The sequence below is a fragment of the Peromyscus californicus genome, unplaced genomic scaffold (assembly GCF_007827085.1).
Source record: "Peromyscus californicus insignis strain IS unplaced genomic scaffold, ASM782708v3 Scaffold_19__1_contigs__length_69161282, whole genome shotgun sequence".
NCBI lineage: Eukaryota > Metazoa > Chordata > Mammalia > Rodentia > Cricetidae > Peromyscus > Peromyscus californicus.
Window position 1 is genome coordinate 62752506 of NW_026294491.1, and position 15828 is coordinate 62768333.

Sequence of the window (15828 nt, forward strand, 5' to 3'; positions counted from 1 at the left end):
AGGACAAAATTCCATCTATACAGCTTCAGTTCCGTCCCGACTCTCAGCTCCTCTCTGTACCCACTTTTCCTGTCCCCTCACAGCTCTGGTGATAACTGAGCCCTCTATGCCCTTGATCTAATCTTCGTCCTCTGTTCCGTCATCCTCCAGCTTTCTTTCCTTGCTCCTTACTCCTGCCTCTGAGAACGCTACAAGAGATCTGCCTTACCATCTACAGAATCTCTGCCTTTCTCTTCTCTCTCTGGCCATGCAGCTCTGTCTACCATCTACAGAAAAACACCTTGTTCTTTTTCTCCCAGCCACATGATTCTACTTTGGCTGGGAATCCTGCCCCATCCTTCACTCCACCTGGATATGCAAAAACTTCCTTTGTTCTGAGTCAGTTGCTCTGGAATGCCACTAGGTCTGAAGACAAGGGATGGTCTGAGCTTCCTTTGCACAAGAAACAAAGCTGTGCATCTACAGCCCACCTGTCTCCTAGGCTCTGCAGGGGTGTTAGTTACCTAGTGAATCAGCAGTGGGTCTGAGAAGCTTAACTCTTTGCAATGGCCTAATAGTATATGGGCCACAAGAATTTCATAGCAGCAGACAGCTGAAATATTAAAAACTGAATAACATCAAATATTCCTTGATAAATGGCTTCCTTTAGAAAGATGCCTTGAACTTCTCCAGTTATAGCTTTACTATGCAGCTGAATCTCTGTAATATATTCTTACAGCCCACTAGAATTCCTGTTTTCTTGTATAGTAAAAAAGGGGATGTTTAATTCTTTCTAGGGCAATGAATGATGTGGATAAATATTAAGTTTGGAGATGACTGGAAAAGTGATAAGTAATGGTCAGTAAATATTGATACATGATCAATATTTGTATCAATAGTATATATTTATAATTTATAAGTATATTTATAATCAATAATCTATACAGATGGCAAGCCGAGAATTAGTTTAACCATCTAATAGGTATATTTGTATATAATTAGAATATCTCTGTCCCAAGAAGAGGGTCAGAGGAATAACATAAAAATCTATCATTGGGGTTGGGGATTTAGCTCAGTGGTAGAGCACTTGCCTAGCAAGCACAAGGCCCTGGGTTCAGTCCTCAGCTCCAGGGGAAAAAAAAATCTATCATTAGCTAGTATAGCATAATATGGTCAAGTGTTGTCTAAATACCATGATTCTGACTTATCAAAAAGAAATGGTTAGTTTGGAACATTGACTCTATCTATTAATCTCTGGTAGTGTTATAAATTTGGTTAAACTGTATTTTAAGGAGGTATAGTTAGATAAAATTATCTGAATTAGTTATGAGCATCTGTGGGACCAAGGCTGCAGCTGAAGCTTACCTAATTTAAATTTGTAATCAATGCAATATTAAACCATTAGTTATGAGAGGACAGTAATTACCTGTGTCAGGGTGTACACAGCAAGACTTACATATGGAACAATTGTGAAAAGTACATGGGGGGCTATCTGATAGTGTATACATTTCAGGATCATGGGCAGAATTTATACAATTAATAATAGAACGTTTTTAAGAGCAGTCCAGCCCCTGGGCTGGAGAGTTCAGTACAGAAAGAGGGGTCAGTGGCAAAGGGGCTGAAATCGTTCATGGTCACTTCCTGCTGAGATGGGGGCGAAGCTGAGGGTCTTGAAGACTGGAACACAGTGGAAACCCAAGAAGCACAGGCTGTTTCAGGCTCTGTGAGACATGTGTAGCAGGATTTCCTGTCTTGTGGGCTGGAGGATGGGGTGCAGACCTGCAGCTAGACAGCATGTCCGTGGTCCAGAGGATGAAAACCTGTAACTCTTTAGATGATTAGAATTTCTGCTGAGAACAAATATATGCATTAATGGTAGAACATGCAGTTGAGGAGTTTTAAAGAGGAAAATTTTTCTCTTAGATGTACCTATGGAATATTAAATGCATGGTTAGCAGAAGAGAGAAGTGGGTATCAGGCCAGGGAGAGGGAAAGCTTCCCCTCACCCCCAGAGAAGAAAAAGAAGATTTGCAAGTGGGAGACATAAGCTGTAGTCAGGTTACATTCCTCCCAGTCCTTCTTGGATTGTGAGCATTGGTGAATTTTGATCTCCTGAAGCTTATAAGAACCTTCTTAAAAGACAAAATCTTTAGACATATTAGCAACATAACAGTGGTAAATTTTGTCAGAACAAAATTATGAATCCTTGGAGCTTCAACAAAATAACAGGACAGCCAGAGAATGTTTCATTTATATATATCCAGTATTCATATATATATATATATATATGCCAGTATTCAGACTGGCAGCTTTGGAGCACCTTTGTCCTGCAGTGGCCTAGTACATGGTACGATCAGGCGATCCAGGATTCATAAAGACAGGTCAATATCCTGTGAAGACGTGTAAGCATATCCTTTTCCCGACATTATGAAAACAAACATCAGGACCTTTTCAAACACCAGTGAGAAGGTCATAGAGGCTTAGGTGTAACTTTGTGGCTTGGCCTGGGGGTATTAAGGAATGCCTTTTGTGGGAGATATGAAGACTTAAGCACCAGTACTTAAGAGCTCTTGAAGTATATGTAAGGCCTTTGTCCAATTATGAGCTCTAGGCATTCCTAAAATTGAAAAGCAGTGGAATAAATATTGTATTACTTCTTATTTCAGAGTCATAAATCATAAGGACATAAGCCTCATGGGTGAGTTTCCATAGGGAGAGAATTTGTAATTGTTGGACAGACATGAGAAGGTGCCAGTATATCCTGTAGACCTATCTGCCAATCTATAGACTCATAAGTTTTATAGTTTGATATAAATATAATATCAGCTGTGCAATAAATGTACTGCAATATATATGTACATATATATTCATATATATATCATTGGGCGGGGAGTTTGTGAGGAAACTATAATTGACAGTCAGTTCTGACTGTTAATCTGTACATATACTGAGGAATTCTGCCTAATAAAATGAGTCCTGGATAAACAGAACTTGTATCTCCTGGTCTGTATGCCAGTTTTGGCCTCCATCGTGGCAGGGTGAGAAGGCAAGCTAAAAGCAAAATTCTGGAATTCTTTAGGGTGAAGAGGTATGGTAAAGAAGCAATCTTGTAAATCTATAACAATTATGATTTTGATTTCTTGGCATGGCCATGGGAGATGGCAAGCCAGGCTGTAAGATTCCCCTTGGCTTCAATAAAAATATATTTGATTTCTTAAGGTCTTGTAAGAGTCTATAAGCCTGATTTTCTTAAATAAAAATATTGGGGTGATGTAAGGGCTGGTGGGGGGCTTTATATGCCCAATATTTAAGATTTTCCTCCACCAGACAGGTAGCAGTTACAATTGTTTTAACATTTAAAGATCATTGCTTAACCCAGGTAGGAGCATCAGATTTACAAGTAATGGGGTCAGCAGTGGGCGTGGCCTCTAGGGTAAATTTTGATACCCTCAGCCATGTCTGTCTTTTATAATTTCTGGAATAATGGGCTCAATTATGCCTTGGGCTTGTATACCCAAGTTCTTTTAAGTTTAAAACCCATCTATAGCATTTGAGCTGATATTAGTCTATAACAGAGATTAATGATACACAAATTAATTTCAGCTTGTCTCTTCCCCACAGAGTGTTAGGCAGAAAAGGGATGACATATGGGCAGAATATGTCACAATTTTGTATGTCTGACCATCTTAGTATTCCTGAGCTTCTGGCAATAATATTAGCTTGACCTAGGCCTATAAGAGATGAAGGAGTAATAGTCGTCTTAAGTACTTGGCCAATCTTTTCCTGAAATGTAAGAAATGTCTGTGCTTATATCTAGCAAGTCAATTATTTTCTTTCCCTGAATTTTACGTGTTTAGATGGTCTGGAATATTTAATTTCCTGAACCCAGAAAGCCATATCAGTAGAATCCAAATCATCAGCTCCCTTAGGTGCTGCTCTGTATGAATCTGAATTGTTTTTGTAGGGGATGGTACAATAATCTTAATTTTTTTCAGTAAGGTCAGGATCAACCTTTCCTTTAACGATTTTTATACTTTGTACAGCAGAGGAGCTATGGCCTATTATTAGCCCAGTGTCCCTTCTGGGGGAGGATCATGGGCAGAATTTATACAATTAATAATAGAATGTTTTTAAGAGCAGTCCAGCCCCTGGGCTGGAGAGTTCAGTACAGAAAGAGGGGTCAGTGGCAAAGGGGCTGAAATCGTTCATGGTCACTTCCTGCTGAGATGGGGGTGAAGCTGAGGGTCTTGAAGACTGGAATGCAGTGGAAACCCAGGAAGAGCAGGCTGTTTCAGGCTCTGTGAGACATGTGTAGCAGGATTTCTTGTCTTATGGGCTGGATGGTGGGATGTGGGGTTGAGCTGGACAGCACATGCGTGTGGGTTGGAGGATGAGATGCAGACCTGCAGCTAGACAGCATTTCCGAGGTCCAGCGGATGAAAACCTGTAACTCTTTAGATGATTAGAATTTCTGTTGGGGAAAAATATATGCATTAATATACGCATTAATGGTAGAACATGCAGTTGAGGAGTTTTAAAGAGGAAAATTTTTCTCTTAGATGTACCTATGGAATATTAAATGCATGGTTAGCAGAAGAGAGAAGTGGGTATCAGGCCAGGGAGAGGGAAAGCTTCCCCTCACCCCCAGAGAAGAAAAAGAAGATTTGTGCTGGGTGGTGGTGGTGCACACCTTTAATCCCAGCACTTGGGAGGCAGAGCCAGGAAGATCTCTGTGAGTTCGAGGCCAGCCTGGTCTACAGAGTGAGATCCAGGACAGGCCCCAAAACTACATAGAGAAACCCTGTCTCAAAAAACAAAAACAAAACAAAAAAAGATTTGCAAGTGGGAGACATAAACTGTAGTCAGGTTACATTCCTCCCAGTCCTTCTTGGATTGTGAGCATTGGTGAATTTTGATCTCCTGAAGCTTATAAGAACCTTCTTCTTTTTTTTTTTTTTAAGATTTATTTATTTATTATGTACACAGAAGAGGGTGCCAGATCTCATTACAGATGGTTGTGAGCCACCATGTGGGTGCTGGGAATTGAACTCAGGACCTCTGGAAGAGCAATCGGTGCTCTTAACCTCTGAGCCAGCTCTCCAGCCCAAGAACCTTCTTAAAAGACAAAATCTTGGGGGCTGGAGAGATGGCTCAGAGGTTAAGAGCACGGCCTGCTCTTCCTGAGGACCTGAGTTCAATTCCCAGCAACCACATGGTGGCTCACAACCATCTGTAACGAGATCTGGTGCCCTCTTCTGGCGAGTGCATACATAACAAACAAACAAACAAACAAATAAATAAATAAATAAAAATATACATTTAAAAAAAAAAAAAAGACAAAATCTTTAGACATATTAGTAACATAACAGTGGTGAACTTTGTCAGAACAAAATTATGAATCCTTGGAGCTTCAACAAAATAACAGGATAGCCAGAGAATGAAATTTGAAATGTTTCATTTATATATATATATATATACACACATAAAATCTTGTTTATCTTTTGATCAGAATTAATAAAATACATTTAGAAGAGAATTATTATTTATAATCATAATCCTATAAGTTTTGATATCATTGATGAACACAGTTCATCAAAAGGATCTGGAATTTTATCAATTCATTCATAAAGCCAAAGCTCAATATTAAGAATCTATGAATAATTCACAGCCTGTATTCAGACTGGCAGCTTTGGAGCGCCCTTGTCTTGCAGTGACCTGGTCAAATGGTGTGACCAGGCAATCCAGGATCCACAAGGTAAGTCAGCATCCTGTGAAGACATGTAAGCATATCCTTTTCCTGACATTATGAAAACAAACATCACGACCTTTTCAAACACCAGTGAGAAGGTCATAGAGGCTTAGGTGTAACTTTGTGGCTTGGCCTGGGGGTATTAAGGAATGCCTTTTGTGGGAGATATGAAGACTTAAGCACCAGTACTTAAGAGCTCTTGAAGTATATGTAAGGCCTTTGTCCAATTATGAGCTCTAGGCATTCCTAAAATTGAAAAGCAGTGGAATAAATATTGTATTACTTCTTATTTCAGAGTCATAAATCATAAGGACATAAGTCTCATGGGTGAGTTTCCATAGGGAGAGAATTTGTAATTGTTGGACAGACATGAGAAGGTGCCAGTATATCCTGTAGACCTATCTGCCAATCTATAGACTCATAAGTTTTATAGTTTGATATAAATATAATATCAGCTGTGCAATAAATGTACTGCAATATATATGTACATATATATTCATATATATATCATTGGGCGGGGAGTTTGTGAGGAAACTATAATTGACAGTCAGTTCTGACTGTTAATCTGTACATATACTGAGGAATTCTGCCTAATAAAATAAGTCCTGGAATAAACAGAACTTTTATCTCCTGGTCTGTATGCCAGTTTTGGCCTCCATCGTGGCAGGGTGAGAAGGCAAGCTAAAAGTGAAATGCCGATAATCTTTAGGGTGAAGAAGACGATTCCACATGACCATCCCCTCCCTCCCTCCCCCATCTCTCTCACACACAGAATAAATACATTAAAATTTATTTGAAAATTCAGAAAATAAGGTGAATAAGCAATTGAAGAAGACATTCAGCCCTGGCCTCCACATGTGCCTGCATAGACGAGTGCATGTGCACACATAGGTAAGCATGCGTACACCACATGCACACACCCACAGATGGGCTGAGGGTGCATCTCAGTGGTAGCTGACTAGCACATATGAGACCCTAGGTTCAAACCCCCAAGCCCCCAACCAAATAAAGACCCTAGGTAGCAATGGGGAGGGAGAGAGGAACAGCAAGGGGCAGCTGTGGCCCCTCAGCTCCCATCTTGCTCTGGGCATCTGTTCTGGCTCCTGTGGCCAGAGCTGGTGCGACTTTCCCCTATGAGTGAGTCCTGCTGACTTAGGACAGGAGTTCCTGCCGAACACCTTCGAAGCCACCACTCCATTCTGACTTCATCTGCCAGCACCGGCCTCAGCATCAGCACTGCCCACACGGCCACTGCTGCCGTTATGACCAAAACCAGCAGCCTGATTCTGACCCCTTAGCTCTCAGACACCCTGAACTCCAGCTCCCAGAGGTTTAAGGGGTACTGGGAGGCAGGGCTTAAGTGGGACCTCCAAGTATGTCACTTGGAGGTAGAAGAGCAGTTCTCAAGGACTTGTCCCCAAGGGGAAGCCAACAATGCTAGGAGACACTTTGGTGGCTACAGCTGGGGGCTGCTCGCGGCACTTAGTGGGCAGATGGGGTCCTGCTAGCACTCTGCAGTGAACAGGACTGTGCCCAGAACAAAGAATTGTTTCCTTCCAAATGTCACTCGTGCCAAGCTTGAGGAACCAACCGTCAGGCCCCCGGCCCCTCATTCAAGTCTTCACCCCCAGATGCCCGTATCATGCCCCTGGGTCCCAGAGCTGTAATCTCTGCCGCTCCATAGTTCGGCCACTTTGTCCCTTCTTATCACGTTTACCTCCTGGCCTTTCCTGCTTGAATTAAAAAGTCAATAAGATGAAAAGTGCCATGGTCATGCTCCAGAAGGAAAAATACACAGGAACAGTTGATACTTGGAGTCCAAGGGACAGCTTAGCTTGAGGGGCATGCTTACCTAGGGCTAGGAGGCAGGGGCTGGGCTAGCTCCTGGGTGTATAAAAGGCAGAAGCGGTGCTCAGGGCTTCACTCCACCACAACGGTTGAGTTCGAAGTGGTTTATCCTGTGAAACCAGCTTCGAACCGGCATCATGAAGTGGATGGTTGTAGCCTTGCTCTGCCTCCCGCTCTTGGAGGCAGCTTTGTTGAGGTAAGACCAGAGCTGGACTGTAGGTTCAGGGAGCCTGAAGTGGGAGCCAGGAGCCTGGTGCCTGTGGAGGCCCGAAGAGGGTGTCAGATCCCCTGGGACTGGGGCTACAACTGGTTGTCGGTGCTAAGACTTGAACCCTGCTTCTCTGGAAAAAGCAAACAGTGCTCTTATCCGCTGAGCCACATTTTCAGCCCCTTACTGGGTGTTCATAAGTAACCTAGAGATAACTTAAAGTAGTGGGAAGAATCACAGAGGTTATAAATAATACCCATAGACTTGAGTGTCTGTAGATTTGGTACCTCATACTTTCTTTTTGTGAACTATGACTCAATTTATTTTGTGTGTGGGAGAGGAGTGTGAGTGTACCTGAGCCACTGAATACATGGAGAGGTAAGAGGAGATTGCAGGAGTCAGATCTCTTCTACCATGTGGGCTCTAGGAACCAAACTCAGGTCTGCAGACTTGCCAGCAAGTGCCTTTACCTACTGAGGCGTCTCACCAGGCCTGCTGCCTGGTAGTTCCTTGGGTGAAAAGCCGGCTCCTCCCAGAAACTTCTGATATGCAAACTCAATAGAGGTGGTTGGTGTGGCTCTTGGGAAGAGGATTAGCAGAGAAAGTCCTAAGAGAATGAGGATTTAAGATGGAGAAAGAAGTAAAAGAAAAAGGAATTCTGGGTAGCAGTGGATCTGCAGAGGCCCCGGGGAATGGCAGCCAGAAGCTCTTAGATCACCCTTATGGTGACAGAAGCCATGACTCCTAAGTTCTAACTCCGGAACTTCCAAGCCACTTTCCCCATGGACTGTCGGGGAGGCACAGTGGCATCCCTGGGCTGTGAGAAGGGAGGGTTAGTGCTGTTCCCTCACTCCATGCTCTGTCACATCAGTCAGTGCTCGGTGTCAGAGGGCCACCGCAGGAAAGGATTCTTTGAGGTGAACCTGCTTTCTCTGGCACCTTAAAAAAAATGTACCAGTGTGAGCTGGGATGTGGCTCAGTTGGTAGAGTATGCCTAGTTTGTGTGGTGCCCTGGCTTCGCTCCCCAGCTCTCTATAACCTGAGTGTGGTGGCACATCCTTGGGAGGTAAAGGCAGAAGGATCAGAAGGTCAAGGCCCCGCTTCGATAAGTGTTAAGTTTGAGGCCAGCCTGAGACACAGGACACACTATCTCAAAAGCATAAACACTGATTCTAACCAGGATGATTCTCCAGTTCTCCCCCTCCTTGGGAGGGAACTACAGTGTATATCAGAGAAAGGGGGCCTGGGTAGCAGGGGTACTTTCACGTGGGGTGAGGGTGGATGTGGCTGAAGCTGATTCATTTCAAAATCTCAGAGCAAGCATTAAGGAGGAGTTTGAGAGCGAGAGGGAAGAAGAAGAAGACAAAGGAGAAAAAGCTGGAAGGGAGTCAAGACCGAGAGATGGGGGACAGACAGACAGACAGTGGGCATGTGTGAGGCAGAGAGGAGAGGGGAGACAGACAGACATAAAAATGGTGGGCATGTGTGGGGCGGAGAGGAGAGGGGGGACAGACAGACAGACAGTGGGCACGTGTGGGGCAGAGAGGAGAGGGGGGACAGACAGACATACAAATGGTGGGCATGTGTGGGGCGGAGAGGAGAGGGGGGACGGACAGACAGACAGTGGGCACGTGTGGGGCAGAGAGGAGAGGGGGGACAGAGATGGGGGGTCGTGTAGAAGGAGAAAGGAAGGAGAGAGGAGGGGGCCCTGGCCTGACACACAGCCTTCTGCAGGATCCCCCTGAAGAAAATGAAGACTATCCGTGAGACCATGAAAGAAAAGGGTGTGCTCAATGATTTTCTGAAAGCCCACAAGTATGACCCTGGCCAGAAGTACCACTTTGGCAACTTTGATGACTTCAGTGTACTCTATGAGCCCATAGCCTACATGGACGTAAGTCTTAACACTCCCCCCGCCCCGTCCCCCCACCTTCATGGTGCCCGCTGCCAGAGCTGAGGGCTCTCTGTCTCCCACCCTGGAGTGCACACTCTTCCTCCAGTCTGCCATGGGCAGCTGTGTGAAGATCCTGGAGAGGAGTCCTTACCGACCTTGCACCCGAGCCCCCAGAGAGCGTGGTGACTGCCCTGGGTAGCATAGACGGAGGAGCATCCTTGGCCTTCGGGCAGGTTTCCAGGGAAGACGAGGACCACCAGCTCTGGCATCTGGAGGGCAGCAGCTGGGTCCTTTCCTGTTTACCTTTGGAGTTGAGGAGCCTCTGGATCTCTCAGAGCTAAACAGTCTGCCTCATGACATGCCCCTCCCCCCCATCAGGCAGCCTACTTTGGCGAGATCAGCATCGGGACTCCACCCCAGAACTTCCTGGTCCTTTTCGACACTGGTTCCTCCAACCTGTGGGTGCCTTCTGTCTACTGCCAGAGCGAGGCCTGCAGTGAGTGCTGGATGGACATCGAAGGGGACAGGCACCTCCCTAGGGACTCGGGGCGGGGGGGAATTCACTCTTGGAGAAGATGGTGGTGTTACGCAGGCCCATGACCTATCCAAGCCTCGTCAAAGAGGCTGGCCCTGCAGCTGGGTGGCTTTCCTGCTGAGCAGTATATACCTTCATCTATGCCAGCCTGCCCCCCCACTCCCTGCTATTCCATTCCACCCATCCTGATGACCAGGACAATGCCATCCCTTTCTTTTTTTTTTTTATTTGGTCTTTCGAGACAGGGTTTCTCTGTGTAGCTTTGCGCCTTTCCTGGAACTCACTTGGTAGTCCAGGCTGGCCTCGAACTCACAGAGATCCGCCTGGCTCTGCTTCCTGAGTGCTGGGATTAAAGGCATGCGCCACCATCGCCCGGCTGCCATCCCTTTCTTATGGGTAATCTCCACTCTATGTCACAGCAGTAGGTTCTGCCTTCTGCTCACCCCACCTGACCTCACTACACGTCAAGTGTGTCTAAAGGACGGGCTGGACCAATCCTGGATGTGGTCTTGTCCTGCCGTAGTTTGGGCAGGCAGATGGAATTTGGGCAGGCATTTTGCAATACTGTTTTGTTCCCTGTCAGAGCCTCGGGATCCTATTATCTCGGGTCCAAGGAGTCTCTCTTTGGTTATATCTCATGCTACCCCTGGATCTTGGTATGACCAACTTCTTGCAGGGGTGGAGGCTGTGGGATGAGAGCATGCTTAGAGGCTCGTTCACTACTAAGGTAGATGAACAGTCAGTCTGCGCTAGGGTTTTTCCGGGACCTAGGACACAGAGGTAAAGTCTAGCCAAGCCTGCCTAGAGAGACCATAGTTCCAGAGCTTACCCTATAAGTCACAGGGGACTTTCAGGGCGTGGGTGATTCAATGCTGGGAACCTCAGCTGGTCCTTCCTTGACTTGCTGTTGAGTCGGGGATGCTGACACCCCAGGTTTAAGCACAGGCTGAGGAGGACGCCCTCCACTCAACAGTCTGACCTCCATGTCCCGTCTCCGCTGCAGCCACACACACCCGCTACAACCCCAGCAAGTCCTCCACCTACTACACCGAAGGGCAGACCTTCTCCCTGCAGTACGGCACCGGCAGCCTTACTGGCTTCTTCGGCTATGACACTCTGACCGTGAGTGAGGTTCCTGTTCTTGGATGGGGGTGGGAGGAAGGTGGGGGCCTTAAACAAAGCCCCTGAAAGGTGATGGAAAAGCTGTTCATAGGATGGGAAGTCAGCACAGACCCCGTCCATTCACAACGCTGACAGGGATGGCCGTTCTGTGTTAGGAGCTGGGGAAGCCATGATGAACCCTTTGGTTGTGGCCATTTTCTTTCGGGAACATGGATAGCTTTTCGGAGGAGAGAGGGGTGGGGCGGGGACAATGCAGCGATAGTACTTATGCTTGGGAGAGAAGACGGCTCCTGCTAGACTTGGGAAAGTGGGGCGGGGAGTTGAGGCGAGGAGAGATGAGCAAGCGTGGTCTCTGGGGCGAGGACCCTGGAGGATGGAGGTAGGTGCAGTTGGCTCCATCACTATCGCTCTGTTTTAACCTCCACTCCAGCTCCAAGGCGTTCAGGTCCCCAACCAGGAGTTTGGCCTCAGTGAGACCGAGCCCGGTACCAATTTTGTCTACGCACAATTCGATGGCATCATGGGCCTGGCCTACCCCGGCCTGTCTGCAGGGGGCGCCACCACCGCCATGCAGGGCTTGTTGCAGGAGGACGCTCTCTCCCAGCCCCTCTTCGGTGTCTACCTCGGCAGGTAAGCCACTACTTAGCAGTCTCTCTGTCCTTCCACTACCCAAGTGTGGTTCCAAAGTTTGAGGGCTGGAGGCTTCAGCCACACCTGGCCCAGAGCCTTCCTCTCCAGCTCCGGAATTTTGCACTCCCATCCCATATCTGTTTCCTGTCCACTCCTTTTTTTTTTTTTTTCAACATTTATTTATTTGTGTTAGAGCAGAGGTCGGGCCACACGCCACAGTGAGCTTGTAGAGGTCAGAGGACAACTTGCAGGAGTCAGTTCTCTCTTTTCACCGTGTGGGTCCCAAAGATGGGACTCAGCTCGCCAGGCCATCCTGCCAGCCCATGCAATTGTTGTGTTCCTTAGCTGGGACAAGCTCAACTCTGGGAGTGGCTTTCACTCCAGCACTTCCTGGGTCTGCCTCCTGTGCCCCCCCCCCCCCCCACTGAGGTCCCCCTCTAGCTGAGATTTTCCACTCCGTATCTCTCTTGCACGGTAATCTCTTGCTTCATCTCCTTTGATCTGTTGTTCCAACTGGTGCTGGAGTCTTTGGGGCTTGGCCCAGGATTGACTTCTAAGCTGTTGATATCCTTTCTGCAGACATGAGCAGGCACCGTCTGGGCCTCATGTTTCTCTCTCTTTTTCTTCAGAGTTAGCTACCTTTGAGAGTGTCCATTCACTCACTGTAGCTTAGGGGCCTGAGTCTGGCATTGGCCCCTTCACTCTCACCAACTCTGCTGACTTGTTTGTTGCTTCTGTTTACAATCATTCTGCACATCACCTTCGGGAACCCCGCCCATGCCCACACGCTGCTGTTCACCAGGAGCAATGTGCAAAGTCTTTCCTCCTCCTCCATCCTCAAATCCCCACTTCTCCACTCCAGGAGAAAAGTTAACAAGCTGGGCTTTCACGGACTCCTGGTGATGGGCTCCGCCCACCGGCATGGGGTAAAGGCAGAAGACAGTAGTATCGGATGGGGCCCACCAAGTAGCTGCCCCTCCAGAGGGGCTGGGACTCCATGGGACAGCATGACTCCGGGGTCTGAAACAATGGAGATTTTGAGAGGCCCAGACGGGGAACCCATCTGAGGGGAATACAGACTGTCCTCAGGAAGCCTCCGTGTGAAGTGAGATCCGGAGCTCTTCTCTTAAGATGGCTAACTCACCACAGGAAGACTTTGGCTGTTCAATCCTTTATCCTTCCTTTTGTCTTCTACAGCCAGGAGGGATCTAACGGCGGTCAGATTGTTTTTGGAGGTGTGGATGAGAACCTGTACACTGGGGAGATCACCTGGATTCCTGTGATCCAGGAGCTCTACTGGAAGATTAGCATTGACGAGTGAGTCTGTCGTGGGACCTTGGGGAGTGCAGCCTTCTCTACCTGCACCTCAGGACACTATAAACCATCCATCCATGCAGGCACTGCTGGTGGGAATGGGCGGGAGAGGACCTTTGAGATACCCCCTCCCCCAAAGTCACAGCTGACCTGTGCAGGAGCATCAAAGTCCAGCTGAATCTGGAGAAGAGGGGTTCGAGGCCACACCAGAGGGGGCAGCCCATAAAATCTCAAATATGAGGTCCCCTGTGGTCCAACGCCACAGGTTAGAAACTGAGTGTGTCAGAGTCCTTGTAACAACCAGCGGCTCCGACGTGATTCAGTGTGTCCACAGACGTCCTCGAAAATTTGGACATAGGTTCCATGGCCATTCAGATGGCTTTGGATAGACTCTAGGGTGCTATGAAGTGGGGTCCCCTTACCTTCCTCAAGAACAGCTTGTCTCTGCATGAAGCCCCCTGTGTCACTGTGGTGGGAAGCCCCCTCTGACTGTCTGAGCAGGGGGGAACCCAGGTTGCTGTCTTCTTACCATCCAGCTTCATCATTGGTGGCGAGGCCTCCGGCTGGTGCTCCGGGGGCTGTCAAGGCATTGTGGACACAGGCACCTCTCTGCTCACCATGCCCACCCAGTACCTGAGTGACCTTCTGCAGATCATCGGAGCCGAGGAAGGAGACTATGGAGAGGTGAGTGCGATAAGCAGGGCGCCCCCTTCCTCAGGGAAGGCCATCCTGTGGCAGGGTGGCAGTGTGTGTTCCTTACAGTTTCTCTTTGGGAGCACAAAGCTAGCTGAATTCTTGGCCTCCAGGCTTTTAGCTACTGAGGGCACTAGCGGGTAGTGGCTCTGGCAGAGTGGAGACCTGGATGCTGGAGCTGAGGGAGTTTGGCAAAGCAAGAATCTCTTCCGAACTTAAGTCGCCTTGGAATATGGATTCAGCACTGGCCTTTAGGATTGGGGTAAAATGACTGACTAGAAGTCAGGGCCAGGAGAATGGGTGACCAAGGACAGCTCTGTGATCCACACATCCTTCACCTCCACAGAGCCATGCTCTCCCCATCCTCTCCTGCTCCTCCCCATCCTAAGGGCAGCAGAGAGTTTGCCTACTGAACCGATTCTCACTAATTTTGGAGGGTACTGATTGGCTACATGGCCCACTGATCTGTATGTTAAAGGGCACTTGCTGAGGAAGGGCAACAATTCAATCTCTCTCTCTCGGAGTGGAAATTCAGTCAGGAGCAAAGCTTCAGCCTGGTGGGCTCCTCGGGGTTCCTCGACCCCTCCCCCTCTATGCCAATGTTACTGAAGGCTAACAGAATGTAAGTCAGGGTTCCCTTGGAGCTGTGTCCCCGCCCCATCCAAAGCAGACTGGGGTTCGGACCTAGGGTGTAGGGTGCTGAGGTGGTAGGTGTGGTGGGCACTGTTCTAAGGGGGACGTGTTGACCTGGGCCGTGTTCCTCTCTGCAGTATTTTGTGAGCTGTGACAGCCTCAGCAGCCTGCCTACTCTCAGCTTTGTCCTCAACGGTGTCCAGTTCCCTCTGTCACCCTCTTCCTACATCATGCAGGTAAGGCCTAGTTTCTGTGGGCGGAGCCTCCGGGATTTGGAGTGGGTCCAGAAAAGCTAGGGTAAGGGTTCGAATCCAAGCTGGTCAGTCTTCAGGGCTCAACAGGCTGACCTCCTGTAGACCAGGAGCAGGGGGAGGGCCGGCTGTGGAGGAAGAGCATCGCAACCTGAAGTCAGCTACTGGGGGGACACCACCTCTCTCCCCAAGCCCCAGCAGCCCTTGCTAGGGAGGGTCAGCTGTCCTACAAAAGCCCTTTACGGTCTTTGTGTCACTCACGGGCTGACGTTCAGTCCACCTGTGAGCGAGTGAGTGAATGCTCTCTCTCTGTTGAACAGGAGGATGGCTACTGCATGGTGGGCCTTGAATCCTCCCCTCTGACCTCTGAGGATGGCCAGCCCATCTGGATCCTTGGGGATGTCTTCCTCAGGTCTTACTATGCCATCTTTGACATGGGCAATAACAGGGTGGGCCTCGCCACTGCCGTCTAGACTTGCCATCTGGACACCCCCGTGCCTTTCCCCCTCTCAGCCTTCCCCCGCTTGTGAGGGGTCCCCTAACCTCTGTCCTTGCTCTCCACATCCAGTCTCCCCTTTCTGGACCCTAGACTTTCTTTAATAATAAATAGTTCTCCCCATTGACCAGCCTGTTGGTTCATTTGTGTTTAGGGTGTGTGGGGTGGGGGAGCTGGGCACAGTTGTAACCTGTCAGATTCCTGGGTCTCGGGCAACTGTGGGAGCTAGGGCAAGTTCCACTTTGACCTCAGTGGCCACAAGGTTTCTCGGTGGGTCATTGAGATGCTAAGTGAAGCAGTTTGAAGCCAGGCTTGGAGGCAGGCTGTACCCTTCAGGGCCTCTTCACAGATTCCCTCTGAAGAGATAAGACTGGTGGTAGGAAAGGGCTTTGTACATGATGGGCAAACGGAAAAGGCTCTGTTGAACCACTTCCCAGATTTCCCCACTGACCTCAAGGCACAGGAATGTCCACTAG

General features: G+C 48.1%; 1 protein-coding gene across 1 annotated transcript; it reads left to right on the forward strand.

Moving 5' to 3' along the window:
- Positions 1 to 7713: 7713 nt before the first annotated feature.
- Pgc (progastricsin) lies at positions 7714 to 15382 on the forward strand. The gene is made up of 9 exons (XM_052743989.1): positions 7714 to 7772; positions 9519 to 9678; positions 10057 to 10174; positions 11217 to 11335; positions 11766 to 11965; positions 13163 to 13282; positions 13816 to 13963; positions 14743 to 14841; positions 15177 to 15382. Exons 1-9 carry the CDS (start codon positions 7714 to 7716, stop codon positions 15327 to 15329), a joined length of 1176 nt encoding a protein of 391 aa, XP_052599949.1. The 3' UTR covers positions 15330 to 15382.
- The last annotated feature ends 446 nt before the right edge of the window (positions 15383 to 15828 follow it).

Excerpts from the sequence above, each read along its gene's own strand:
- Pgc (XM_052743989.1), top strand. The coding sequence starts at position 7,714 with ATGAAGTGGATGGTTGTAGCCTTGCTCTGCCTCCCGCTCTTGGAGGCA. Across the intron at positions 7,773-9,518 it reads TTGGAGGCAGCTTTGTTGAG|GATCCCCCTGAAGAAAATGA; the intron begins GTAAGACCAGAG and ends AGCCTTCTGCAG. Across the intron at positions 9,679-10,056 it reads AGCCCATAGCCTACATGGAC|GCAGCCTACTTTGGCGAGAT; the intron begins GTAAGTCTTAAC and ends CCCCCCCATCAG.